The 26,492-nt window shown below is 60.6% G+C and overlaps 1 protein-coding gene across 6 annotated transcripts; it reads left to right on the top strand.

The window, feature by feature from the left end:
* The first annotated feature begins 3,173 nt into the window (after positions 1–3,173).
* TSPOAP1 (TSPO associated protein 1) lies at positions 3,174–25,228 on the top strand. 6 transcript variants are annotated; one of them, XR_003792033.1, is made up of 29 exons: positions 3,948–3,979; positions 4,772–4,849; positions 4,934–5,006; positions 5,268–5,357; positions 5,529–5,651; positions 5,914–6,018; positions 7,453–7,503; positions 7,812–7,832; positions 8,623–8,824; positions 9,424–9,596; positions 10,800–10,915; positions 11,191–11,300; positions 14,125–14,955; positions 15,113–15,264; positions 15,591–15,968; positions 16,054–16,293; positions 16,635–16,814; positions 17,400–18,245; positions 18,894–18,993; positions 19,080–19,234; positions 19,843–20,011; positions 20,360–20,431; positions 20,862–20,894; positions 21,088–21,191; positions 21,278–21,349; positions 21,563–21,673; positions 22,318–22,379; positions 22,947–23,111; positions 24,086–24,144. XR_003792033.1 is itself a non-coding variant. In XM_029212718.1 (28 exons), exons 1-28 carry the CDS (start codon positions 3,174–3,176, stop codon positions 24,263–24,265), a joined length of 5,289 nt encoding a protein of 1,762 aa, XP_029068551.1. In that variant the 3' UTR covers positions 24,266–25,228. The 6 variants fall into 6 exon arrangements, 5 of the variants coding, with proteins under 5 accessions (XP_029068551.1, XP_029068550.1, XP_029068547.1 ...); XM_029212718.1 differs by lacking the exons at positions 22,318–22,379; positions 22,947–23,111 and adding an exon at positions 3,174–3,549 and having other exon boundaries at positions 3,843–3,979; positions 4,934–5,017; positions 24,086–25,228; XM_029212717.1 differs by lacking the exon at positions 22,947–23,111 and having other exon boundaries at positions 24,086–24,273.
* The last annotated feature ends 1,264 nt before the right edge of the window (positions 25,229–26,492 follow it).

Below are 26,492 nucleotides of genomic sequence, written 5' to 3'. Positions count from 1 at the left end.
CCTGGAGACACACGCACACCCTCACCCGGGCACTGCTGTCGGTGGCCTCTGCACATCCTCCCCACCCCCACGGGGACACCCTTGCTCCTCCACACACTTGCACGCACACACAGCCACGAACAAACACACCTCGCATACCCCCAGCTCAGCTCTGGCAGCCCCGACTCCTGCAGCCTCCTTTGTGGGTGAGGAAGAACTCAGTCAACCTTGGATGGAGCTTCGGTGAAGCCAAGAGCTCAGAGAGGAAAGGGTCTGGCCTGGCGTGACTCTCACCAGCCCCTCCACCTGGCTGGGTGATGTCCCCCCGCCCGGGTCCTGGGGACCCTTGGCAGAACCATGGAGCAACTGACACCCCTTCCCCGGCCGGGGGACCCCGGAAACATGGAGCTGTGGGCACTGCCCGCCTGGCAGAGCTGGACTCCAGGCCAGGGGGGCGAACCTGGAGGTACATCCCCAAGCATTGCCGATACTCCGGCAGCTCTGCGTGTTGGAGAACTGAGGCCTGAGGAGAGCTCCGAGCCCGAGGGAGCCCGAAGCCCCGGGTCTGTGGGGGGCATCCAGCCTGAAAGAACAGAAACTGGGCTGCCCAGCCCCGGGCCGGGAGCACTGAGCTCTGGACTCAGCTGCCAGAGGCTGGAGGGCAAGGAGGTGGAGGCTTTCTCTAAGGTAAGGGCGCTGTGGACGGTTGGGGTCTGTGAGGTCGGGGATCTCACCATGCCCTCCAGCCTGGGCATGACACGTAACTTCACTGCCCACCTCTCTTCTCCGGGCCCATCTCTGTCTGTGGGTTCGTCTCTGTGACTGTCTGTCCTCCCTTCTTTGGTCAGGAATCTCACTGGCTCCGTTTTTTGCCATCTGTCTGTCCTTCTGACTCTGCCTTCTCTGTCTGCCTCTGGCCCTCCCCCTTCCCCCTCCATCTGTGAGTCTCTCTCTGACTGTCTGTCTGTCTATGTCTGTCCATCTCCTCTGCAAGTCTCTGTCCTTGGGGGCTGGAGGATACTGGGGGCATGTGGAGGTGTGTGATGGAATCGGAGTCCAGAGGAAGCAGATTCAGGGGAGGGTGCTCAGTGCTGGGCTGAGCCAGGGAGGACAAGTTTTGGGGTTGGTACGAGCAGTCTCCTGTAGAATATGGAGGGACCAGGACTTTGGGGGACTCAGGGGCCCTGAGGAGCCTGGAGGAGTGGGGATGGGAGCTCAAGCTGGCATTTCCCAAGAGGGGAAGATGGGCAGGGATGGGAAGAGTTGAGGACTAGCAGACAGGGTCCCAGGGTTGGGGGACGCTAGTGTCGGCAGGCAGGACTAAACAACCCCTTCTCCTGGGTCTCCTGTGCTCCCTCCGAAGGCCTGAACTGTGTGGGAGAACCTTCTCGTCTCCATGTCTCCTTGGTCTGTGGAGGGGGAATGCTTCCCTATGGAGGGCTCTGATTTCCACAGGTAGGGTGGGTTCCTGAGTCGCTGTGCCCTGTCCTTTCCCATGCCAGGGCAAGCTGAAAATGGGCTTTGGGGACAGGCCCAATCTGGAGCTGCTGAGGGCCATGGGGGAGCTGCAGCAGCGCTGTGCCATCCTTAAGGAGGAGAACCAGATGCTGGTGAGGCTTGGAAAGCGAGTCCTGGGTCCTGGTTGGCGCTGGGGGGAGGCAGACTCAGACACCCCGGGCCTCTGCCTCGGCGTCCTTCTCATCCCATGAGCATCGCTCCAAGTGGGAGCTCCATGGAGCTGACATGACCCCAGGACCCGGAGAGGGTGAACCCCTACCTAGAGTTGCCAAGGACCCTACTGTGAGCCCAGGACTCTAGCCCAAGTCCCGGGCTGTTTAGGATTGGGTCTGGGGGGTGCTCCCCACATGCCCCAATTCTGGCTGACCCCTTGTCAGAGGAAGAGCAGCTTCCCCGAGACGGAAGAGAAGGTGCGGAGACTGAAGCGGAAGAACGCAGAGCTGGCGGTCATTGCCAAGCGCCTGGAGGAGAGAGCCCGGAAGCTGCAGGAGACCAACCTGCGGGTGGTGAGGCTGGGAAGCCACTGGATGGAGGCTTGGCGACCAGGGAAGAGGGGCGCCAGGGCTGGGCCGGAGGGCGTGAGGCTTGGGAGTCACGGACTCTTAGCACCTCGGAAAGCAGGAACCCAGGGGCTGAGGTGTAGGAAGGGCAAATGCCAGCCAGGCTAGGAGGCTGAGGGTTTCTGGAGCTACAGGAGGGAGGGAAGGGCTGGGCGGGGAGTTCCTGAGCAGGCAGGGAGCAGGATTCTGGATTACCACGTGCTGGTGCTGGCTGCAGCCTCCCGCTGAGCTCATCTCTGGGTGCAGATCTGCTGGGGGCAGGGATGAAAACCCATCACAGTGGCAGCCCTCAATTAGCAGCATCCTTTGGGCCTAAACTAGGATGTGCAGTTAACCCTTTCACTCCTGCTTGAGGATTGCAGGGATTGGGTCAAAGGGAGGCTGTTGGTCTCCTGAGGGTAGATCCAGGGTAGATCCAGACCCAGGGTAGAAGCAGGAGGCCACACTTCTAGGTTATCATCCTAGCCCCTCCTGTGAGAGGGGCTGAGGACTGGGGGACTGCCCCAGCCCTCAGATGACCGTCAGCCTTGCCCCTCCTCTGGCCAGGTGAGCGCTCCCATGCCCAGTCCAGGGGCCAGCTTGGAGTTGTGCCGGAAGGCCCTGGCCCGCCAGCGAGCCCGGGACCTCAGTGAGACAGCCAGTGCCCTGCTGGCCAAGGACAAGCAGATTGCTGCCTTGCAGCGGGAGTGCAGTGAGCTGCAGGCCAGGCTCACCCTGGCTGGCAAGGTGCGAGGAGGCCCTGGTCACCCCTTCCAGCTCAGCCCTACACAGGGCCGCCTGCTCGGCAGTGTGGGATGCGGACTGAGATGTTAATGAGATGCAAATAAAGCGAGAAGGTGGAGGCTGCTGGGGAGCAGGTTCCCCTGGCAACGGCCCAGGTGGCAGCGGGGAGAGAAGGAGCTTGAACCGAAGGGGGTGGAGCCATGAGTCCCAGACCCGGGAATTTCTGTGCTCCGGGCTTCAGGCTTCATGCCAGTGGGTCTGACTGTATGAATCCACACATATCTCACACTGGCGTGAAGAGATGTTCTCAAGGCATTTAGCACAGTGCCGGGTACGCCGTGAGTGCCCAGTAAACGAGTTCCTGGGAATATTTGCACACGGGCTAGCGGAAGCATGTGGCTCTCTAAGCATGCATCTATGACCAGGCATGTATGCATGGGAGGATGTATACCTTCTCCCGCCCCGGAGCCCCTCCAGTCAGGCGGAGGGCGGGCTCTGCTGGGCATGGCGTGGGGCGGGCAGGGGTTAGGCCCGACTCCCTTCCTTGTCCCGCGACTCCAGGAGGGCCCCCAGTGGCTCCGCGTGCGGGACTTCGACCGGCTGCTGCGGGAGTCCCAGCGGGAGGTGCTGCGGCTGCAGAGGCAGATCGCCTTGCGCAACCAGAGGGAGCCGCCCCCGCCGCCTCGGCCCCCAGGCCTGGCCGCCCCGGCCAGAGCAGGGGCGCCCGCCCCCGGGGCCCCGGGAGAGGTGAGCGTCGGCGCATGGGCAGGTGTGTGGGTGTGCGGAGATGGGGGTGGGAGCGGCTCGGGGGATCTCCGCCTGCACCGCGCTCAGGGCCCCGACGACGCGGTGGTGGCGTGCGCACTGCAAGGGCTTGGGGGACTGTCCCCAGCTGGGAGCAGGGTCCTCTGCCCGGCCTCCCGGGGCTCGTACCTGCGCCGCGCCCGCCCCCGGGGGCTCGGGGTCCGCCCTCCGCAGGCCTGAGGCCCGCGGCCCGCCCCGCCGCCCCTGCCGTGCCGCCAGTGGTACGGCCCGGCTGCAAATCCCCGGTTGCCCTGGCAGCCACCCGGGGCCCAGCCCGCGCCGCCGCCTCCCGCCGCAGCCGCCGCAGCGCGGGGACGCCCCCTTCAGCGCCCGCCTGGTCCGTCAGGCCCGGCCCGGCTACTCGGGGGCGGCAGTGTGTCCGTCCCCAGCTCCAGGTACGGGCGACCCTCACTGGGCGCCGGGCTGAGGTGGCCCCTGGTCCGAGGGCTAGGGGCCCCGCTCCGGACCCCCAGGACTTAGAGGTCTGGCTCCTCTCCATCCTCTGTACTGGGCTGCACTTAGGTCCGCCTCCTTCCGGGAAGAGGGGAGGGAGAAGGGACCTCCTGACGACCAAGGCCTCAGGGCGTGGGATGCTTCTTGCTCAGATTTTGCCCCTCTGCCTGGCCCAGAGAGGAAGATGCATCGCCCATCAAGACCTGTCCTCCGGAGTTTGCACGGATAACTGGGACGTGCAATAGGGTGGGCTTGGTGGAAGCTGCGAGGAGGGTCTGGCCAGGTCTGCAGGCTCTGGGCCAAGCCCAGATTCTGTGGATCCATAACCCTTAGCTCTGGGGACACCACATCCCTGGGGGCCCAGGCAGCCTCCTAGTTCTCTGCCAGTCGCTGAAGGACACCCAGGACAGTTATTGAGTGCAGAGCAGGGCCGGAAGCTAAAAAGGGAAAGCTTTGGCCTGGATAAGGGACCCATCTCCCAGGGCACGCACGGGTCTCAGGATCTCAAAGCACTGTGTCTGGAGGACACAGGGGTGCAGCCTCTGCTCTTCCACATCAGCTGGAGATGAGGGGATGTGGTGGGGGGGGCAGACAGCACCCCTACTTCCCGGGCAGGGATCTCTTTGCTGACCGTGAGATGGGGTGGGAACCTCCCTCAGACAGGCGGGGCTGGGGGTAGGCTGCCCCGCGGCCCTCTTCTCAGGTGCCAGCCCTCTGCCCCTGGCCATTTCCAGGCCACGCCCCAGGAGGATGTGGAAAACCCACCCGTGGTCCTAGGGGAGCCAGAGAAATGGCAGAGGGTACAGCAGCTGGTAAGTCCCAGGTCGAGGGCTGGAGGAGACCCATTCTGGGTGGATCTGCCTTCCCACATGAGGAGCTCCATTCTGACCTCACAGGAATCAGAGCTCAGCAAGAAGCGGAAGAAATGCGAGAGCCTGGAGCAGGAAGCCCGGAAAAAGCAGAGGCGATGTGAGGAGCTGGTGAGCGCCCAGCCGGGAGGGCCTCCCGGGGGGCCAGCTCCGCCCTTCCCTCTGGCCAGCCAGGTGGTGGGCTCCCCTCAGCTCTGCTTCCTTCCCTCCTGCCCAGAGAATGTGCTTTTCCCCCCACATCTGCGGGGCTCCCCTTTCCTGGCTGATGCAGGTTCCAGGTGGGGGAGAGCAGTGTCCTCTGTGTGGGGAGAGGAGGAAGGTGGGCGCTGGGACCCTCCCCAGAGGTCCTCTGGTCTCGCAGGAACTGCAGCTGAGGGAAGTCCAGAGTGAGAATGCCCGCCTCGTGGAGGAGAACTCTCGGCTCAGTGGGAGAGCCACGGAGAAGGAGCAGGTAGCAGTTCTGCCCAGGTCCTGCTAGGCCCCCAGCCTCCAGGCAGAGGGCTGTCTCCTCCACCCACCGCCCCGGACTGGGCTAGAGTAGGAAGCATACTCTTACCCCTGGTGAGCATGCTGGGGGGTTGAGGCTCACACCCTGCACTCCCTGGTGCTGCCCGCTCTCCAGGTGGAATGGGAGAACGTAGAGCTGAGGGGCCAGCTCCTGGGAGTGACGCAGGAGAGGGACTCGGCCCTTCTCAAGAGCCGGGGCCTGCAGAGCAAGCTGGAGAGCCTGGAGCAGGTGCTGAAGGTGAGGGGCCTTTTTTGGGGGGGGGGGTGGGGGGGGGGGGCATCGGTCCCTGGCACAGGGAGAAAGTGGGACAGTGGCACTCTGTGGGGCACTGGGGAGTAGACCGAGTCCTGGTGCCGCTGGCCCTTCCCTTCTCTAGCCTCAGTTTCCTTTTCGACAGAGAGTATCTGGAGCACACGGTGTCTGAGGCACCCTCATCTTCGATCTTCTATAGGAACAGTAGAGCAGGGCTTGGGCCTTGACGCGGGCTCTTGCGTTTCAGCACATGCGGGAGGTGGCCCAGCGGAGGCAGCAGCTGGAGGTGGAGCATGAGCAGGCTCGGCTTTGCCTGCAGGAGAAGCAGGAGGAGGTCCGGAGGCTGCAGCAGGTGGGCGCAGGGTTGGGGGGGTCGGAGTGGGGGAAGGGTGGTAGGTTGCCAGACCCCCAGCTTTACCATCACTCATCCAGTGGGTATTTACTGAGAACCCATTGTGTGCCAGGCACTGTGCCGGGCGCTGGAGGGACCGGGAGGGGGCAAAGGTCAGGTCCCTGACGGATCAGCGAGTAAACAGATCCAGGAGTGAGATGACCCCGGTCATGGACAAGCGAGGTGGGGGAAGTGACCAGGGTGATGTGACACAGAGTGGCTGGGGTGGGGGGAGTGGCCTCTTTAGAGAGCTCTGCAAGGAAGGCCTCTAATACCTCAGGGGCCGGAAGGAGCCAGAGGATGAGCACTCCAGGGAAGGGGAATAGAAGTGCCAAAGCCCTGCGGCAGGAAGGAGCTCGGGGGTGCAGACCAGTGCGGCTAGAATGTAGTAGGATGGACGGAACAGCCGGAGTGGGCAAGAGCCAGGTCACATCAGGCCTCAAAGGTCACGGGAAGGGTTTGGATATTTCACTCTCTGAGTAGTTAGAAGCTGTTGAAAGGTCCTGAGCAGGGGAGTGGCATGATCTGATTCATCGTTTTAGAAGATCGCGCTGGCCGCACTGCGGAGGATGGACGCGGGAGCGGGCACGGAAGCAGGGTGGTCAGGTGTCGGGTGGCTGCAGGGGTCCAGGCGGGAGATGAGGGCTGTGTGGATTAGGGTGTAGGCAACACAGATGGAAAGAAGTGGATAGATTTGAAATATTACTTGGGCATAGAACTGACAGGATTCACCGTGGGATTCCAGTTGAGTGCCCGTTCTTTCACCCATTTGCTGACGAAATGGAGGGTGAGGATTTTCACTCTCCAGGAGTGAGGGATGAAGGGCCTCAGATTTGAGAGGCAGGGAATCCTGAGTTCTGTTTTGGCCAACTTTGGGTTGTGTGTCAAACACTCAAGTGGAGATGTCCGTAGACAGCTGGGTTTATGAGTCTCGAGTCCTGGGGACGCGGGTCTTGGAGACAGGTTTTGCAGTATTCAGTGTGTCTAGTCGGGTGACTAGAGGGGACCCTTTGGGAGAGAGTAAAAGCAGGCCCAGCACTGTGCCCTGCGGCGCCCTAACACTCCGGAGGGGTAGAAGATGAGCCGGCAGGAGAGGCTGAGGAAGAGCTTCAAGAGAGACAGGAGGGAAACCCTGAGGCAGGAGGTCCTGGGAAGAGAGAAGCAGTCTGAGGCCCCTCTCAACCCTGTTGCCTTCTGACTCCATTCCGGGTGGGAGTCAGAGGGAGGAACCCTCAGCCCCTTCCCAGCCTGCTTCCCTCTCCCTCCCCCATCCTCTCGCCTCCTCCCCTTTCTTCTCTCCCTTCACCCTCCCTACCCTCCTCCCTTCCATCACACTCTATCCCACCCCCATTCCTTATCCTTCTGCTCTATCGTTTTGCCTCCTCCCACCTGTAGGCCCAGGCAGAAGCCCAGAGGGAGCACGAAGGGGCCGTGCAGCTGCTGGAGGTGGGTCCCTGGGGGCGGCCATTAGCTCTGCCCGCTTGGCTGGAGAGGTTCAGAGAGCGCTGGAATGGGTGGCGTGAGTGTGTGGGGAGTGGGCTCCCAGGAAGGGCCGCTAAGTGCTCTGGGGCCTGGGGGGATCCCCTCCCCCTTTGGCCCTGCAATATCCTTCCATTTAGCAATTGCTTGGTCAGTCTAGGGAGCTGACTGGGCGGGGTCCGCTAGGGTCCCTCTTTGCTTCCCTCCCTCTCTGGGCAATGACCTACAGGGTAAGGGTTCTAACCTTTCCTCTGTGCTTTCCTCTCCTGCCACAGTCTACCCTGGATTCCATGCAGGTACGTCCTCCTGATTCCCCACCTCCCTGCGGGGGGCCTCCCCAACACCACTCCAGGCTGGCCGAGCTGCGTTTCCTCTCTTAGGTCTAAGTGGTTCCAACCCTCATGTCCAACGACGGGGGTGCGACTGGTAGCAGACCTGAGACTCCGTAGGTGGGCTGGGATTCTCACAGGACATGTGGGCCACCCCCTCGTCCCCGATCTGCCACTGTGCTTGGCAGACACAGGCCCTGCCCTCCTCTAAAACCTAGCCGCTGAGACCTTGAGGAAGTTCCTTGCCAGTGTAACCCATGATCTCCTTGACGGGGACTCTCCTGATCCCTGAGAAAAATTCCTGGGAATTGGCTCATTCCTGTCACAAAGATGCCCCTGGCTCCCGTGTGGGATCTCTCCGGGGACTTCTCTGAGGGCAGGGATTTGGGTCACTGACTGTGGCAGGGTGACAAGCCACGGAGCTGAGAAAACTGCTGAAGTGATACTGTGGTGGTGATGGGGGTAGGGCGACCCCTTTTGGCCTAGAAAGCGGCCGCAAGCAGGAAGTGCCGCTGCCTGGGGCACGAGGCCTCGCTGCAAGAGGCAGGGCTGGGAGTGAGGCTGGCCCACAGCTCCCGGTCTTACCCTCAGCTGCACAGTATTCGGGGCAGTGGGGCAGCCAGGCTGAGGGCTGGTGCCCAGGCCTAGGGGCTGGGCAGATGTGATGTGAAGCCTAGTGCGGGGCTGTGTGGAGATGGCACAGCTTGGGTCTGCCAGCTTTGGTGGGTCTTGTGGCTTATCGTGGGTCTTGGCCCAGGTCCGGGTTCGAGAGCTGGAGGAGCAGTGCCGCAGCCAGACTGAGCGCTTCAGCCTCCTGGCGCAGGAGCTCCAGGCCTTCCGCCTGCACCCGGGCCCCTTGGATCTGCTCACCTCCGCCCTGGGCTACAGTACCCTTGGGGACCGCCCGCCACCCCCCTGCTGCTCCACCCCCCAGCCCTGCCGGGGGTCTGGCCCCAAAGGTAAGGTAGACCCCAGTGACATTAGCCTGGAATCCCCAGGTCTGGGGTTTTTTGTATAGAGCAGAACTCAGCGTCAGAGAAGGCTAGCAACTCACCCAAAATCACACAGCAAGTTAGAGCCAGGTCTGGCTTGAACCAGGCTCCAATGGGGAAAAAACAAGCCCGCGGGGAGCATCTCGGCCTGCTGCTCCTCCCCCTTCAACAAGATCTCTGTGGCCATGGCTGGGAGGTGGGCACTAGGAGGCAGTAGCAGGCAGTATGGGCTGGTGAAGAGCCAGCTGGGCTTCAGTCGGACCTCGTGGTCCCAGCTCCACTCACTTAACGGTTCACGATGCTGCTAACACTCTGTGGGCCGTGAGTTCTGAGCTGTAAGACAGGAGCACCCAGTGCACCTCATCAAGCTGCTCTGAGGAGCCTATGAGATAATATATGTAAATCACCTCTACCTCCACTTAGTAAGTTCCCCCCCCACCCAGTATTTCCCTTCTTGTAAGGAAACTTGGCCGTGGAGGGCCTGAGCCCTAGATCCAAGAGGACCCTTGGTCCCTGGTCGCTCCTCAGGCCACAGACCCCAAGGCTACATGTCATCTTTTCTTTAGACCTTGACCTCCCGCCAGGCTCCCCAGGGCGCTGCACCCCAAAGTCTTCCGAGCCTGCCCCTGCCACCCTTGCTGGGGGCCCCCGAAGGACGGCCAAGAAGGCAGAGTCTCTGTCCAACTCCTCTCGCTCCGAGTCCATCCACAACAGCCCCAAGTCATGCCCTACGCCCGAGGTCAGTGATGGGGCAGGGCCTGGGGTCTGGCTCTGCCGTGGGGAAAGGGGGTGGGGAGGTGACCCAGGAGTTGGGTGGCCGCTGGCCTGTGTGGGGTCCCAAGTGGAGCCAGGACCCGGGAGGGAGGGGTCCGTGGATTCCTCCTGGTGGGCGGGGAGCTCAGGTGGGGCCCATCCCACCCTCCTGCAAGCCCTCCCTTGGGGCCGCCCAGCCCCACCCTTCTGGGGCCCAGAGAGGCCCTAGAGTCCTGGGCTGGATGGAGGCAGGCACTTCGGCGCCAGGATCCACCTAATGAGGCTGGTCCTGAGTGTCTGTGGCAGAAGCAGGCGGTCCTTTGTGGAGGAGCGCAGGTTCCGGGATTCAGGTCCCAGCTTTGTCTTAGGCAAGTCGCTGCCTCTTTCTGGGCTTCGGTTTCCTTGTCTGGATTTGGAACTAATAACCCTGCCTCGTGAGGCTGCTGTGAGGATTACGTGAAAAAATACAAGGGTGGTACCTCCCTCAGTGCCGGGCACACCGTAGACGCTTAACGTGTGGCCGCTGTTACCACTACCAAATTCTTTGGTATCACTCACAACCGCTCTGATCACCTCATCCCTCTCTCTACCTTCCAAACCCCAGAAGGTGTGTGGGCCGGGAGGGTGGTCAGGAGCAGCCCTGCCGTCCCGGGTGGTTTCAGGGGCTAGAACCCAGCCGCGGCCTCTACTGCCCCCTTGTGGAATGGAGCGGTGGTGCTGGCTTTGGATGCCCCGGTTTCCGCTCCCAGTACCCTCGTCATGGGGCCTTCTCAGCTCCTTCTGCCTCCTGGCCTCCAGCTCTTCACCATCGGAGTGCTTGGCGGCGTTTTTACCTTAAGGAGACAGACTGTCATGGGACACTCTCCCCAGCCCCTCCCCCACCGGTGTGGCTGGCCCCCTTTCTGATGGGGAAAGTGGTCTTATTTACTGGGCTGGTGCAGAAAAGAGGCCGGGGCTCAGGGAGGGATCCAGTTTACCTCCCCCGCCCTCGTCCCTTGAGCCAGGGCATCTGGACTCCGCCAGGCCCTGCCGGCTCAGGTGCTGAGTTAGAAAACATCGGGGCCCATCGCTGCCGGCCTTGCCCAGCATCTGCTCAGTTTCTCTTCTCAAAACGGTGGGTCCTCCTTTGCCTGCTTTGCCTTTGGCCCCTGGCTCCTGGAGGGGACTGGCCCTTTCTGCGTGTCCGCAGGTGGACACAGCCAGCGAGGTGGAGGAGCTGGAGGCAGACAGCGTCTCCCTGCCGCCAGCAGCCCCGGAGGGCAGCCGGGGAGGAGCCAGGATCCAGGTCTTCCTCGCTCGCTACAGGTGGGCCCTCACCCCTGCTCCCCATTTCCCCAGCACTTGGGCTGTAAGGGGGGGGGCGGTGAAGAGCGAGGCCTCTGGAGACAGCGGGGGTGGGGCAGGGACCCCAGCGGGACATGTCCTCTTAGCCTCGTTGGGTGCAGTGGGTGCTCCACGTGGTTAAAGGGGGACAACCAAGTCTCCGTAGAGGCCGAGTGCACTGGGGGAGAGGACACAGGACACGGAGACAGAACGTCAGTCGCTGTCCTCCGCCTCCTCCTCTGCACCTCCCCCAACAGCTACAACCCCTTCGAGGGCCCCAATGAGAACCCAGAGGCAGAGCTTCCGCTTACCGCTGGCGAGTACATCTACATCTATGGCAACATGGACGAGGATGGCTTCTTTGAAGGTAGGAAGGTAGTGGGGTCATTCTGTCCATTCGCCTGCTTTTAAGCTCCTCTTCCCGAAGACCTCCACCCATCTGTATCTTCTCAGCCCGCTGTAACTTCTCAGGCTCAGCTGAAAGGCACCCAGAGACCCGGCAGCTCGCGGGGAAAGGGAAAGGAAAGGGAAAGGAAAGGGAAAGGGAAAGGAAGGGCCGTGGGAGCAGCTGGTCTGACTCCAGACCTGCCCAGAGCAAGACAGGGCCTACGACGGTCCAGGTGGCGGACAGAATGCCACAGGGAATTTCGACTAAGTTCATTCTTGTGCTGGCAGACAGGGCATGGCAGTGCTTAGCACTAGTGACCTCGAGGCCAGGCATGGGGCATAGATCTGATGCTGTGCCCCAAGCAGTGTGGGGAGGAGGAATCAGGATCCAGAGCCCAGGAAAGTGTGCTAACAAGCGGTTAGCAGTTGTCAGGGCCCAGGCAGGGCGTGAGCTTCAGGGCAGTTCTACAGTGCCCGTGGGATGGGGCAACCGCGGCAGATGCCCCATTACTGAGACTGGGCAACAGGGCGGGGCCTGCAGAAGAAATAGCCTGGGAGACTCCGCACGGTGGCCCTGGCCAGGCACCAGGCTGCATCCTTCCGCAGTAGGGAGGATGGCACTGTATGGAGACTGGGATGCGGCTGCACGGGCAGGGTGAGAGCTGCAGCCGTGGGGATTTAGGAAAGCGGTTAGGTCTGGGCCTGTAACACGCAAAGCTTTCAGAGCCTGCTCAGCCTCTCCTCCTTGGGCCCCACGCCTGCTGTTTGAGTAGGTGCTGGGAATGATGGTACACAGCTAAATTCTCTATAAGGATGGATAATGGAGAGCAGGATTAAATAGCTCCCGGGAAAACGCTTTTTTTAATTAAAAAAAAATAAAAACACCAACACCGTTGTTTGGAGGGGGGCAGCTAAAACATAAATATTAACTAATTACTAGAATTTGAACTATGCAGTTTGGGATAGATTGAAAGGCCTGTAGACAACTGGGTGTAGGATACCCTATTCCTCCTCATACTTCGGCTAAGCGACTGCTTCATCTGTGTCTGGTCCCACCTGGGCTGCTCTCAGTGGCTCAGGCTTCAGGAGCACAAGACTGACTCTGGCCCAGGCTCCAGCACCAGCCTTTCAGGGCTGTGGATCTGCTTAGTTGGTTCCTACCGTTAATCTCACGCCCCATAGCGTTAGTGCTTATATTAATTTCCTAGGGCTTCTGTAACAAATTTCCACCAACTGGGTGGCTTAAAACAACAGAAATGTGTTCTCTCACAGTTCTGGAGGCCAGAAGTGTGAAATCAAGTTGTTGGCAGGGCCACACTCCCCCCTGGAGGCTCTAGGGGAGAGTCTGTTCCTTGTCTCTTTCAGTTTCTGGTGGGTCCAGGTGTTCCTTGCTTGTGGCCACATCGCTCCAGTCTCTGCATCTGTGGTCACATTTCCTCCTCTTTTCTCAGTGTCTCTCCCTATGTGTCTCTTATAAGGACAGTTGTCATTGGATTTAGGACCCACCCAGATAGTCCGGGATGATCTCATCTCAAGCTCCTTAACTTAATTGCATTTGCAAAGACACTTTTCCGAAATATGGTCATATTCATAGGATCCAGGGTTTAGGATGTGGACATATTTTGGGGAGACCACCTTTCAACCCACTACAGTGCTCACGTTATCTAATTTATTGAAAGTCCCTTTTGTTTCTTCTTCAAGTTTCTTACTTTTTGTTTTTCCCTCCTAGCATAAGTAGAGAGAGAGGGTGTTGGGGAACTTACGCGCCTTCCTGCAGCTCAGGCCTGCCTACACCCCCCAAACCCTGGCCCTCGCTCCTCCTTTCTCCCAATAAGGCACACCAGCCACCAGCTCATCTGTTCCCCAGGAATCTTTCTCCTTTTCCCAAATTAGCTGTGACGTGACAGACTGGGTGTCCAATTTCTTGTTTTTCTGATGTCCCACAAACAAAAAACAAATGCTTTATAATACTCTATTGCCAAGTGTTCAGGGCAACTGGCACAGGGTAACAGAGCTTACCTTCCATCGCTGTCTGAACTGACTGCCAGTCATACTCCTGCACCCAGGTCTGCTGTGGGTCTCAACCCCTTCTAGAACCCACAGGGGATTCTTTTCTCTGGCAGGTATGTCTTTTGTGTCTTCCCTTACTCTGACCAGATGGGCGTCCCTCTCCCTTTGAGGATGTCTGTTTCCCACACAGGGAAGTTGAGGGGCACCCCCTCCCTCACTCCTCAGGCCTGTGTAAAACGACAGTTTTCAAACATATGGAAAAGTTAGATAGTACAGTGAATGCCTGTGTACCCACCACCTAGATTCAACTTGTTAACATTTTGCCGTAATTGCCTTTTCCGTATGTAGGTTAAAAAGATGATTGAAAAGCAAGCTGTAGACAGATGGCATTTTACCCAGACATACTTCAACATGCATCTCCTTCTAAGGACATCCTTCTGCATCCTTGCAGCATCACCTGGGAGCTCGTTAGAAATGCAAAATCTCAGCCCCACCCAGACCCAGCTGAGTTAGAATCTGTATTTTAACAAATCTCCGGGTGATTCATATGCACGGTAAAATGTAAGATGTCTGTCCTATATAACTACAATACTGTTATCACACCACTGAGAATTAACAGGAACACCCCAACCCAGATCTTGACTGCTCTTGTCTTTTAAAAAGCGGTGACAGGTAAATGTTGATCTGAATCAGATGCTTAAGACCACCCACTAACCATTGCTAAAATGCATTTACTGGACTGCTTTTTCTCTACCTCCCCTCTGTCTTCCCCTCCCCTGCCCTCCCGCCACCAGGGGAGCTCATGGATGGCCGAAGGGGCCTGGTCCCTTCCAATTTTGTAGAGCGTGTGTCCGACGACGACCTCCTGACCTCCCTGCCTCCAGAGCTGGCTGATCTGTCCCACAGTTCAGGCCCTGAACTCAGTTTCCTGAGTGGCGGCGCGGGCGGCAGCAGTAGCGGAGGCCAGAGCAGTGGGGGACGCAGCCAGCCCAGAACAGAGGAAGAGGCTGCAGGGGACGAGCTCAGGCTGAGCCCCTCGCCCGAGGGCCTGGGTGAGCCCCCTGCCGCGCCTCACCCCCGCTGTCTGGCTGTCCTCAAGCAGCTGGCCCACAGCGTGGTGCTGGCCTGGGAGCCGCCTCCTGAATGCGTGGAGCTGCGTGGCTACCATGTCTGTGTGAATGGGGAGCTGCGGCAGGCCCTGGGGCCCAGGGCGCCCCCCACGGCTGTGCTTGAGAATCTGGACCTGCAGACTGGGCCCCTCCGTGTCTCTGTTCAGGCCCTGACCAGCTGGGGCGGCTCTGACCCTCTGCGCTGTTGCTTGGTGCTAGGGGCCGGGGCCGGGGTGGCACCTAGCCAGCTGCGGGTCCATCGACTGACAGCCACGTCCGCTGAGATCACCTGGGCGCCCGGCAATAGCAACTTGGCCCATGCCATCTACCTCAATGGGGAAGAGTGCCCCTCTGCCTGCCCTAGCACCTACTGGGCCACCTTCTGCCACCTGCGGCCTGGTACACTCTATCAGGCCCGAGTGGAGGCTCAGCTCCCACCTCGAGGGTCCTGGGAACCAGGCTTGGAGAGGCCAGAGCAACGGGCTGCCACCCTGCAGTTCACCACACTCCCAGCAGGTAGGTGGGCTTGGGCACCTGGTGTCTTTAACACCTGGGAGGTCAGGCCACGGATGGGTCCGAACGGGAGACTGTTGCTACTTGCGTTTTTAGAGAAATGGCAAAGTGGGCTGTTCTGTCTGGCTGCATTATTGGGTCTTGTGCCCCCTCCCCCTAGGCCCCCCTGATGCCCCCCTGGATGTGCAGGTTGAGCCAGGGCCCTCCCCTGGAATCTTGACCATCAGCTGGCTCCCGGTAACAATTGATGCTGCTGGCACCTCCAACGGCGTCCGGGTCACAGGCTATGCCATTTATGCTGATGGGCAGAAGGTATGGCCCGGGGACTGCCCACCTGTACCCTGGGGTCGAGATGTGGGTCTCTCCTCGCCATGCTCAGAGGCCTAGTCTCCCCAGCCTGGCACAGAGGCTGCCTGGCCCTGGCATTTGGGCACTAAGTAGCAGATTGGTTAAGAGCGTGGGCTCTGGTAGCAGGTGACTGGGATTCCACCACTGAAACCACGTGGCCGGGAGGCTTAGATGAGACGTGGCACGCCAAGGGCGCCGTGCCTGGCATGATGCTAGTCGCGGCGGTGGTCGCGGAGTCCTCACACCTGGCCACCTCAGCCACCCTTTCCTGTGCTCCTTCCGCCCTGCAGATCATGGAGGTGGCCTCCCCCACGGCAGGCAGCGTGCTGGTGGAGTTGTCGCAACTGCAGCTGCTGCAGGCGTGCCGCGCGGTGGCCGTGCGCACCATGTCGCCCCACGGCGAGTCGGCCGACTCCATCCCGGCTCCCGTCGCCCCTGCCCTGGCTGAGGCCTCCTCGCCAGCCAGGGTCTCCTGCCCCTCCCCACGACTGGGCTCGGAGGCCAGACCGCCCCTTGCTCCAGCCTCCCCGGGGCCTGGAGACCCCAGCTCTCCCCTCCCGTGCCCCAACCCCCGTGGAACTCGAGAGCCCCCCGGGGGCTCCCCAGCAAGCTGTCCCGGAGAGACACCAAAAGGATCCTCAGAGGAGCCCCCAGTGCCTGGCTCTCAGGTACCCTGCTGGGGAGAAGGGGAGCAGGTAGAGACTGGGAGAAGGGTCTGGCGCTTGGGCCCTTCCTCAGTGCCTGCCATTCCAGGAGGAGGCTGGGGCAGCTGAGCTGGGGGCCCCAGGAGACAGGAAGGCCAGTGAGCCAACCTTGGGAGAGCGAGTTCCTGGCCCTGCAGCTTCCTCCCTGGCCGAGGAGAAGGCTGAGTGGACTGCGGGAGAGGCCTGCCCGGCCCCTGGCTCCACCCAGGGAGCGCTGGCCCAGAGGCTGCCCTGTGCTGAGGCCTGCCGTGCAGGAGACACAGGGCCTGGGCTGAGGCCCAGGGCTGAGGTACGGGGTTGGGGACACTGGGCCACCTCAAGGAATCGAGGCCCCCCTCCCTGCCCTCTGCCAGCCCAGATCCGGCTGTCCTCTCTGCTTGTGCTCTGCTCTGCTCTGGCTCTGGTCCGTGCTGTATGTCTGACCAGCTCTTTGTCACTTTGTCTTCCAGGTTTCTTTCCATTTTGGCTGCCATCCTTCTTCTTCCCCACCCCCTGCTCTGCGTACCCCCCGTTTGGGGCATGACCCTGTCTCCCTCTGCCAAGGGACCCCTTTCATTCTGGCTGGGGCCGACCCTGCCAAAGTGCCCTCCCTCACCTCCCTGTTCTCCTCCTTTGTCTGGCCTCTTGCAGAGAGAGGACACGGCCGAGCTTGGGGTCCGTCTGGGAAGCGCCCTTGTGGACCATGGCCGCAACTCAGATCTGTCAGACATCCAAGAGGAGGAGGAGGCAGAGGCAGAGGAGCTGGGTGTCAGGACTTGCTCCTTCCCGAAGCAGGGTGCTGGCAACAGCCTCAGGGACAATGGGGCCAAGGTAACGGGGTGAGGAGGGACTGGTGGGCCCTAGACCTCGGGTTCTGGGGGCCTCTGCCCCACGTGTCAGCAGCGGCTCCAATGCCACCGAGTGCCAGCAACATTCTAGGTGTGTGGCCTGGGCCCTGTCCTGAGCAGCAGATAGGAAGTGGCTCAGGCTTGGCTTCTGCCCTCCTGGAAAGAAAGGGGAGAACGAGGCACTCTTTTCTGTAACTTCTCCCCACTAAACCCACCAGACGCAAGCGCCCTGGCCACCTGAGAGCTCGTGCTGGGAGCTTCCAAGGAGGGGACGGGAGGCCTCCCTGCTGTTACAGACATGGCCTGTTCCCTGACGCTTCTGCCCCTCGGGATCCCAGCATCTGGGCAGCCCGTTCTTGGGTGTGCGCCCTAATTCTTCCTCTGGCTCTGCCCCGGACATGCTGTGTGGCTTTGGGCCAGCCTCTCTCTCTGGTCTTTCCTCTTGGAGGAAGCTGAGAGAGGGCTATGGGTTACCTGAAACCCCTGCCCTCATCTGAGGGCAAAGGTCGCAACTCTGTCCTTTTCCCACGGACCTCTCTCCCCTGCCGCCCTCCTCCCCTCCCCCCAGCCCCAGCCCGACCCCTTCTGTGAGACTGACAGCGACGAGGAGATCTTGGAGCAGATCCTGGAGCTGCCCCTCCAGCAGTTCTGCAGCAAGAAGCTCTTTAGCATCCCTGAGGAGGAGGAAGAAGAGGACGAAGAGGACGAAGAGGATGAGAGGAGGCCAGCGGCAGGCTCTTCTTCCCGGGACCCTGACCCGCCTGAGCCTGCATTCCTGGGGCTGGGCTGTGACAGCGGTCGGCCCCGAGGACCTGGCCTATGTCCTTTGTCTCCCGAGCCCTCCAGGGCTGGGGACCGCCTGGAGGACATGCCTGGACTAGTTGGTGGAAGCAGCTGGAGAAAAGGAAGTGGCTCCCCCGAGAAGCCCCCCAGCCGCAGGCGGTCCCCAGATCCCCGTGAACACTGCAGCCGACTTCTCAGCAACGGCGGGTCCCAGGCCTCTGGACGACCAGGCCCCGCCCGGGAGAGGGGCGGCCCCCCCGTGGGCGAGGGCACCAGGGCTGGACCGGAGGCTGGTGGGAGAGGGCGGCCGGCCCCTTCGAGGAGGTGCCCCCGTGGCCCAGCCCCAGAATCGGGCCTGGCCAGCTGCCTCTCCCCCAAGTGCTTGGAAATCAGCATCGAATATGATTCTGAGGATGAGCAAGAGACGGGCGGCGGGGGCATCAGCGTCACCAGCTCCTGCTACCTCGGAGATGGGGAGGCGTGGGGTGCAGCACCCACGGGAAGGCCCAGGGGGCCTCCGAAGGCCAATTCAGGCCCCAACCCCTACCCACGCCTCCCGGCCTGGGAGAAAGGGGAGCCAGAGCGGAGAGGCCGCAGTGCCACTGGCAGAGCCAAGGAGTCACCCTCCCGGGTCCGTGCCCTCCCCCCTCCCTGGGCAGCCCCCTGCCTGCTGCCGCCTGGTGGCCCTGCTTGCTGCCCACCGGCCGCTCCCATTCCACGCTGCCGTCTCCATCAGCAGAGGTGGGGCCGGGCCTCCGGGCTCGCTCACCTGCCTCTTCCCACCCACATTCCACTGCTTTGCTGCTTCTGCCAGTCGGAACTGGGATGCACAGTATTCTGTGGCCGTACGTCGCCAGTTGCCGCCCGCCGGCCCCCTGCCTTCGGGCCGGGGGCCCTTTCCTCTGCCTAGCTAGTTACATCTTCAGGACACTGACTGTGATGTCCGGCATCACCCAACCCTGACACCGAGAAGAGGCACTCCTCTCCCACGCTCCTCGGCCAACTCTCAGATCTAACCTTAGCCCCTCAACCGCACTCATCCACTAAGGTGGCCGGGGCTGGGCCTCCCCTCCTGCCCTTCCTCCCCACGTGGGGGTGTCTGATGCCTCCGGTGAGGTTGGGCCACGGCTCCAGGAGAGGAACGTGTGTCCCTGCTCTGCTGTGCCGCTTTCGCTGACGGGGCAGAGCTGGGGGAGCGCTTGCGGGGTCCCGCCCCTGCTGAGGTGCCCATCAGAGGGGCGGCGTGTCACTTCTGCCGTCTGTTGCCCTCTCTTTGCAGGCAACAGAGACTGGGGAGCCCAGAGGGCAGGACGGCTCTGGGCGGAGGGGCCCCCAGCGGAGAGGGGGCCGGGCCCCCAGGCCAGGCTCCGCGGAGCTGGGTGAGCACCTGTGGGGGGCTGGGCCAGGCTGAGGGGGCTTTCCTGCCCCCCTGGCCAGAGCTTATTGCCACCGCTCTCCCCAACAGCCCCTCCGAGGAGCCCTCCAGAAGAAGCACTGGCTTACCAGGACCTACCTGTCAGGGTCTTTGTGGCTCTGTTTGACTATGACCCCGTGTCGATGTCTCCCAACCCTGATGCCGGGGAAGAGGAGCTCCCCTTCCAGGAGGGCCAGATCCTGAAGGTGACTGACTCACCGTCTGGTCCTCCTTCCTCCCTCCTTTCCTGCACTGGGGGTACGATAGCCACGCGTGGGCGAGAACACAGCTTCTAGAGCCAGGTGATGTGGGGTTGGGTCCTGATTCTGCCACATCTAGCTGTGAAACGTTGAGGAGATTAGCTAGCTCCTCTGGGCCTCATTGGTGAAATGGGGATAATGTTGAGTGTCTACCTCGCAGGGTTGTTTGAGGATGAAATGATTCAGTACCCGTAGAGCCCTGAAACTGCCTGGCGCATAACACAATGTGATAACTGCTGCTGATAGCATTGTAACTTTTATTGTGCCTCCAAGTATTTGTTGAAGGCTTTCGGCTGTTGCTCAGGGGTCAGGGGGATCTAGTCTGGGCTGGACTTGGGGGATGGATGGGCAGATAATGGGTGACGACCACACGGAAAGGGCTATTTTCTGTCATCCCTCTGATCCGTGTTCTTGGCTATTTCCCCCATCTCCTGTTCCACAAAAGGTAGAGCACTCCTCTGCAGTCCCAAGCGCGGTGCTGTGAGCTCGGGGCCCCGGGTGCAGGGAGCAAGCTGAACTGGCCTCCTGACACAACGGGTCTTCTTCGCGTCCAGGTGTTTGGGGACAAGGATGCCGATGGCTTCTATCGGGGTGAAGGCGGGGGCCGGATGGGCTACATCCCGTGCAACATGGTGTCCGAGGTGACTGCGGACAGTCCTGCAGGGAGACAGCAGCTGCTCCAGTGGGGCTATTTGTCCCCAGATGTTCTCGTTGAGGGTTCAGGTATGACCTGCTCCTGTCCCCCACCCACTTCCTGCCACCACGGTGCCAACTCCAACACCGCCCCCGCCCAGAGCAGTTTGTATGTCTGGAGTGGCCGAGGTGCCTGCTTGGCCCAGGGTCTGGCAGAGCCACTGGGGCCCTCAGAGACTTGCCGCCTGGAATGGGGGTTCACTGCCGAGGGGACGGGCCCTGTATTTTGGATCCGGGAGGTGGGGGATGAGAGAGGAATGCCCATAGACGCTCTAGTGCAGGAGCCCTGGTACAGCCCCGAGAGAAGATTGAAGCCACTGACCATCTCCCTCCCTCGCCTCGGCTTCTCTCTGACGTCTGCTTGCCTTTCTGGGCCAGGGAACGGTCCCTTTGTCTACTCCACAGCTCGCACAGCTGGGCCTCCCCCCAAGCCCCGCCGCTCCAAGAAAGGTGGGTGAGACCCCCTTCTCCCTCGGGGGCCTGTGAGGACGGGAGGGTGGGGACACTACGTGGCTCCCTGGGGAGACACATGGGAGGTCTTGAGCAGGTTCAGGGAATCGGGCCAGACCTTCATCCCCAGCCACCCCTCCAGTGGGCAGCTTCATTCTAATGGAGATGGGGAGTGGTTTGCTGGGACCTCTGTTCCAGAAAGCACCCGACTATAAATTCTCTGCCAGCTGGAGCGAGTCCCTTACCCTTTCTGGGCCCTAGTTTGCTACGAAAACCAAAGGGCTGGGCCGATGTGCTCTCCGGGCGTCCTTCTCCTGCATCCCTTGTGTGCAGCTGAGCATCCTGCCTGCCCTGCACCAGCACCCCCCCTCCCCCCCCCCAAAGAAGAGGGATGTGAGGGGCGGGGCTCACAGTCATATTCTCTCCGCAGCTGAGTCGGAAGGCCCTGCCCAGCCCTGTGCAGGTGAGGGGCCATCCCTGTGCAGTGGAGACTGGGGAGAGAGACGGGGCGGGGCAGCCCCTCCGACCTCTCCCCAGGGGCTACAGCTAGCAGGCAGGTGGTGAATAGGGGTCAGCAGGCCTCCAGTGCCAAGGATAGTAGGGGGGTGGGGGAGGGTCTAGAGAGAGTCCTGAGTCTTCTCCCCCTCCTCCTCCAGGCGCCCCCCAGCCGGTCTCCTCTACTGGCCTGAAAGCTCCCCGCTCCATGGTGGCTGCATTTGACTACAACCCCCGGGAGAGTTCCCCCAACATGGATGTGGAGGTGAGGACCCTCAGATAGAGCCCAGCCAAGCTGGGTGGTGGCAGGTCCTCCCCGGACTTGGCACGTGCCTCTTGGTCTCTCCATAGGCAGAGCTGCCCTTCCGGGCAGGGGACGTCATCACTGTGTTCGGGGGCATGGACGATGATGGCTTCTACTATGTGAGAACATGGGGGTGGGGGGATGTGCCCAAGAGGGCTCTCCCAGAGCCAGGGAGGGGGATGAGCAAGGGTTCCTGATGGAAGCCCGGAGGAATGGACCAGGTAGCCTCCCATGATAGTGACGTTGACCCCAGCCCGTCCCCCGGGGGCTTCAGGGTCAAGGGGTTGGGGGTGAGGCCTCTCCTGGTCTTAGTCTCAGCATCTCCTCCCCAGGGGGAGCTGAATGGACAGCGGGGCCTGGTTCCATCCAACTTCTTGGAGGGCCCTGGGCCTGAGGCAGGCGGCTCAGACAGGGAGCCCGGGACACCCCAGGCCGAGGGGCAGGTCAGTGAGGACCTGGGTTCCTGGCTCAGCAGTTGGGTCTCTATGCTGCTGGTGTGGTTGGAGGGGGGCAGGGGTGGGCAGGATGGCGTTGTGCGAGGAGCGCAGCCGGGCAGTGGTCCAGGTGCGCACTGCGCCCAGGGCGAGGCTGCGAGCTACCGCCAGAGGGAGCCCAGCCGGGGTGGCTCCCTCCCAGTGTGTGGCCCTCTGTGCAGTGGGGTGAGGCCGAGACCTTGATCCCCACCTGCCCACACCCCCGGCCAGTGCAGGTGAGGGGCCCTATGGAAAAGGACCCTAAGCCTCCCACACCTCTAGCTGTCATAGCCCCTGGTACAGGGACCCTCCCCACCCCACTGCTGCATCTCTCTGTCTCCCAGGTGCCTTTTAAAGCCAGATGCCCAGCAAGGCCCAGCTTCCTGGGTGGGTGGAGTACAATTAAGCTCCAGGTTCATGGGGCGGGGAGAGGGTGAGGAGGCCAGGCGCCAACCGGAAAGCCCTGGGTCTCCATGTGCAATCGTTCCAAAGGCAGGGGCTATGCAAAGCAGCACCTGCCCCTAAGACCTGGTGACCTGGGCGACCTGGTGACCGGGTGGAGAGCGTATGGTCTGGCCGTAACCCATCTCCTCTCTTTGTTCCCTGTTCTTCAGAGAACGAGGAGGAGAAGAGTCCAGTGCTAGATGGAGATAGATATATGTAGAGAAAGCGACATGTAAGTGGGGACTGACTCGCTATGTCCATGTCACCCTCCTCCTCGTGTGACCATAATCAGATGGCACTCCTTCGTCTCAGACACGGGAGCTGAGCTAACAGGGGACGGCGCTCTTGCCGTGAGCCGGATTTGGGCCTAGGATCAGCCCCTCCCCTTGCCTTACTCTGGGCAATGCCAGCTGCCACAGGAATACATGTCACCCTAGGATGTAATGTCCCATATTAGCGGAGTCACCATATTCTATAGCACGTGTGGCTTATAGAATAGTATGTGACCTTCCTATGGCTCATCGGTATATTATGAACTATACGACTGTGGTGTTATAATATTGTGATTATTACTGGTGACAGAGGGATGACACTAACGCCGCCAGGAATAACAGTCTCCCCCACCACGGTCTCCTCTGTATCGTGACCTATTAGGGAATCAGATGCGTGATTTTATGTCCAACTCTCCATTTTCTCCGCTGGGGGGCATAAAAGGGGAGGCTTAAACAGTTGGAGTCCGTAGATAACCCCAGACCATTCATCTCTGGGGCTCAGAGACTCCCTCCATTTGTTTCCCCAGCAACCCCTCCCTCCTGGGAGCCCTGGGAGGGGGTGGGAAGGGCCTACCCGCCTCCACCCCACCCCGGCCAGCCATCAGCCCTGGCTAGTTGGCAAGACACTCTTCGACCTCTGGGTGCTAGCAGAGCTCTTCGTGGGCGGCCCTGCCACATCACCAGGGTCTTAGGTGAGGGCGGGCCCCAGGCTGGGCACCCAGCACCTGCCAGCAGACTGCCAGGTGCTGGTGGAAGCGGGGGTTTGAGGAAGGGAGTGGGAGGCAGGGGATGGAGAACACACAGGCTGACAGGAGCGGACGGGGCTGTACCAGGCACAGGAGGTCGCAGAGTGGATGTGGGAATTTGGCGGGTAGCGGGGAGCCTTGCTTGTGGCTCTCTTGCTTGCCTAGCCGCTGTTCTTAGGCCACTAACAGCACAGTCTGGGTGGGCCTGTGGCAGAGGGAGCCACTTACAGTGGCAAACGGAGCAAGGAGGAGATTCTGCAAGGGAGACGTGCTAAGGGAGGGGCAGCAGCCTCCAGAGCTGTGGTGGGCGCAGAATGCCGCCCGACCGTGAGTCCCCTCTGGCCCCGGGCTCCCTGCAGCCCTCTCAGGGGCTATTCAAGGAAGAGGCTCCGTCTCCTCCCCATGGGGTGGGCACTCCTCCACTCCCTGAAGGCCCTCGGACACCACGTCTGCTGGCCTGTGCGGGCCTGCTCCTTCCGTCTGTGCGCTGGTGCAGGAACCATCGTTCCTGGAGTGTATGGCTCCCTCCAGCGTCCCTGTCCCCGCTCTACCTTCGGTTGGGAGGGGATGATGTGGGGGATTTGGAGCACCCAAGCCGAGGGTCAAGTCCAAGGACTCTTGAGCCCAGCGTCCTACAGAGAAACCCAGAGAAGGGGAGGGGCTTGCCCAGGTCCAAGTGAACAGAGCAGAAATGAGACTCCACGTCCGTCCCTTCCGACTCCCAGCTCAGTGCTCCCGCAGCATCATCGCGCCCGTTTGCCTCTCCGTGCTCTGTGGGGGGCAGTAGCCAGGCGGTGGGTTTTGGTTCACGACTGTGGTTCCGTGACCTGGGGTCTGCAGGCCCCTGAGGTTGTGGCAGAACGGAGGTGGGTGGGTTGGCCGTCAGGCCCTGACGTTGCCCCTTTTCTCTCCCATTCTAGCCCTGGGCCAGCTCAACCCAAGGGCCCCCAGCGCCCCCCGGCTGGCCCTGTGCTCCCGGTCCTGGCCGCTTCTCCGGGATTGAATGGGGGGCACCACAGGGCCCAAGCAAGAAGGTGCGGGGTCTCCTCTCCAAGGGGAAGCAGCTCCTCAGGAAACTGGGCTCTGGGAAGAAGGAGTGACGCTGCGGCCCGTCCTGCAGGCCCGAGGCCCTGGCACACTGTCCTGGCTGCTTGGGGAAGGCCCTGGACTCTCGTTCTCCCGAGCCAGCGCTCTGGCACTCGGATGGAAATTCTACTCGGTGAAGGTCAGATCTAGATGAGCCCTTGCGGATGCGTCCTCCGGATGGGCATCTTCCTCTGACAGGAGGGCGGCCTGAGCCGCAGCGTGCGGAAGCGAGTCGGCCACCGGGGCTGAGCACCTGGGTCACAGAGCCAGGCCTGAATGTGGACTCATGACTCCTGCTTCTCCCACCCCCGCCTGGTGTCCAGCATGCCATGCGAGTCCCTTCTTGGCCTTCACACACCTGGCCCGGGGACCCTGCTCCCTCCGACGGCGCTGGCCAACCTCAAGTCTTCCCTCCCTGAAGGAGAGTTTGCACTGGATTCTGCCCAGCCCCCGACCCCCGGGCGGGCAGGGGGGTGGAGCCGTGTATATATGTACATACCCAGTGCCTCAGCCCAGCTTCCTCCGTCTCCCTTCCACTGCACAGGCCCGGGAAGGACCCCGGGCGTAGCGCTGCCCTCCTGCCAGCCGCCCTCCTGGCCTGAGCCCCAGGCCAGCGGGCAGAAAGCGGGAGCTGGGTTTGCCTTATTTTGCTCATCAGATTCAACTCTTTTGCATCGTTTTCCTCTGGCCCCTGTTGGAGTCAGGGGCCTGGGGAAGAGGCCAGATTTATGCAGCTATTTTCATACATTCCCTGTTCAGGTTGGGGTGGGGGGCTCTCCCCCCTTACCCTAGCCACCTCCCTCCCCCTCCCCCTCCGGCTGGGTGAGCGACTCTGCATGTTTCCTTTGCTGTGGTGGGAGATTGATTGTTGGACTGAATGCCCCCCCCACCACCACCACCTTGGTCTCCAGGGGTGTGGAATGGTGGGGGCATTTGTTTAAAGAGACATTTTATTACAATAAAGTCTATTTTCACAAAACCCATGCTGGGCTCTACCTGGGATGAAGGACTCCTGAGGGGCGGGTCATGGTGGGCTTTGGACTCCACTTTAGAGCCCAGAAGTTAACATCTGACGGTGACTGGGGTAAAACTAATGAACACCAAGAAGACCAAGCAGCTCTGGAATTCTCTTCCTAGGAAGGTCTGGCAGCTTCCTGAGTGCCGGGTTGCAGGACCAGGTGTTCGGAGTTGGGTCAGGGTCCTGGAGGAAGAAAGTGACCTGGGAAGGGGGTGGGGAGACAGGAAGAGAGAAGGCACCTGTTTCAAGGTGGTGGACTGAACTGATTACATACTGCAATCTTGATTCTCCTGGACCAAACTCGTAGGAATAATAGAGGTAAAAAAAAAACCCAGCCAAACATGCAAATAAACAACATGCATAGTTCCATTTGAAGACGGCGGACACCCAATAGACTAGAAACAGCAGGATTTCAGAAAGGACCGATAACAGATGGGAGATCACACTCAGAAACCTCAAAGCAGGGCACCTGTGGGAGAATTCTGCACAGATCTCCACACCTAGAGGTGGCAGAAACAGCAGAAGGACCACAGGGGCCGTGACAGTGTGATTGGTTGGGGCTCTATGTGGGGAACCACCAGGCCGATGGTTGCACATTCTCCTTTTCTCCATGGGCCAAGGGGCAAAGGTGAGGGTGGCTGCCCTTAGATAAGAACAGTGGGAGTGGCAGCTTGGATCAGAGCGTGTGGGGTCTTCCTGGACCCGGGCTCGAACCCATGTCCCCTGCGCTGGCAGGCAGATTCTGAACCACTGCGCCATCAGGGAAGTCCCAGAAACACAACTGTTTTGTATTTTGGCCTTGTATGCTGCAACCTTACTAAACTCACTTATTAGTTCTAGTAGCTTTTTTATGGATTCCTTAGAATTCTCTACGTATGTGATCATATTGTATATGAACAAAGATAATTTTACTTCTTCCTTTCAAATTTTGATGCCTTTAATTTCTTTTTCTTGCCTCACTGCACCGATAGAACTTCCAGTACAATGCTTAATAGAAATAACAGAAAAGGACATACTTGCTTTGTTCCTGGTCTTAGGGAGAAATCATTCGGTCTTTCACTCTTATGATGTCAGTGATAGGGCTTTTTCTGTAGACGCCCTTTGCTGTGTTTGAGGAAGTTCTCTTCTATCCCTCGTTTGCAGAGAGGTTTTTTTTTTCTGTTTTAAAGAGAATCAGCATTAAATCAAAACTACAAAGAAGTATCAAAAAGTCTGCAAATAAT

Source organism: Monodon monoceros, unplaced genomic scaffold (genome assembly GCF_005190385.1).
Source record: "Monodon monoceros isolate NGI ecotype Baffin Bay Population unplaced genomic scaffold, NGI_Narwhal_1 Super_Scaffold_9, whole genome shotgun sequence".
NCBI classification, from domain to species: domain Eukaryota; kingdom Metazoa; phylum Chordata; class Mammalia; order Artiodactyla; family Monodontidae; genus Monodon; species Monodon monoceros.
The sequence above is the reverse complement of the archived record's forward strand: the minus strand, read 5'-3'. Positions and strand labels throughout refer to the sequence as shown.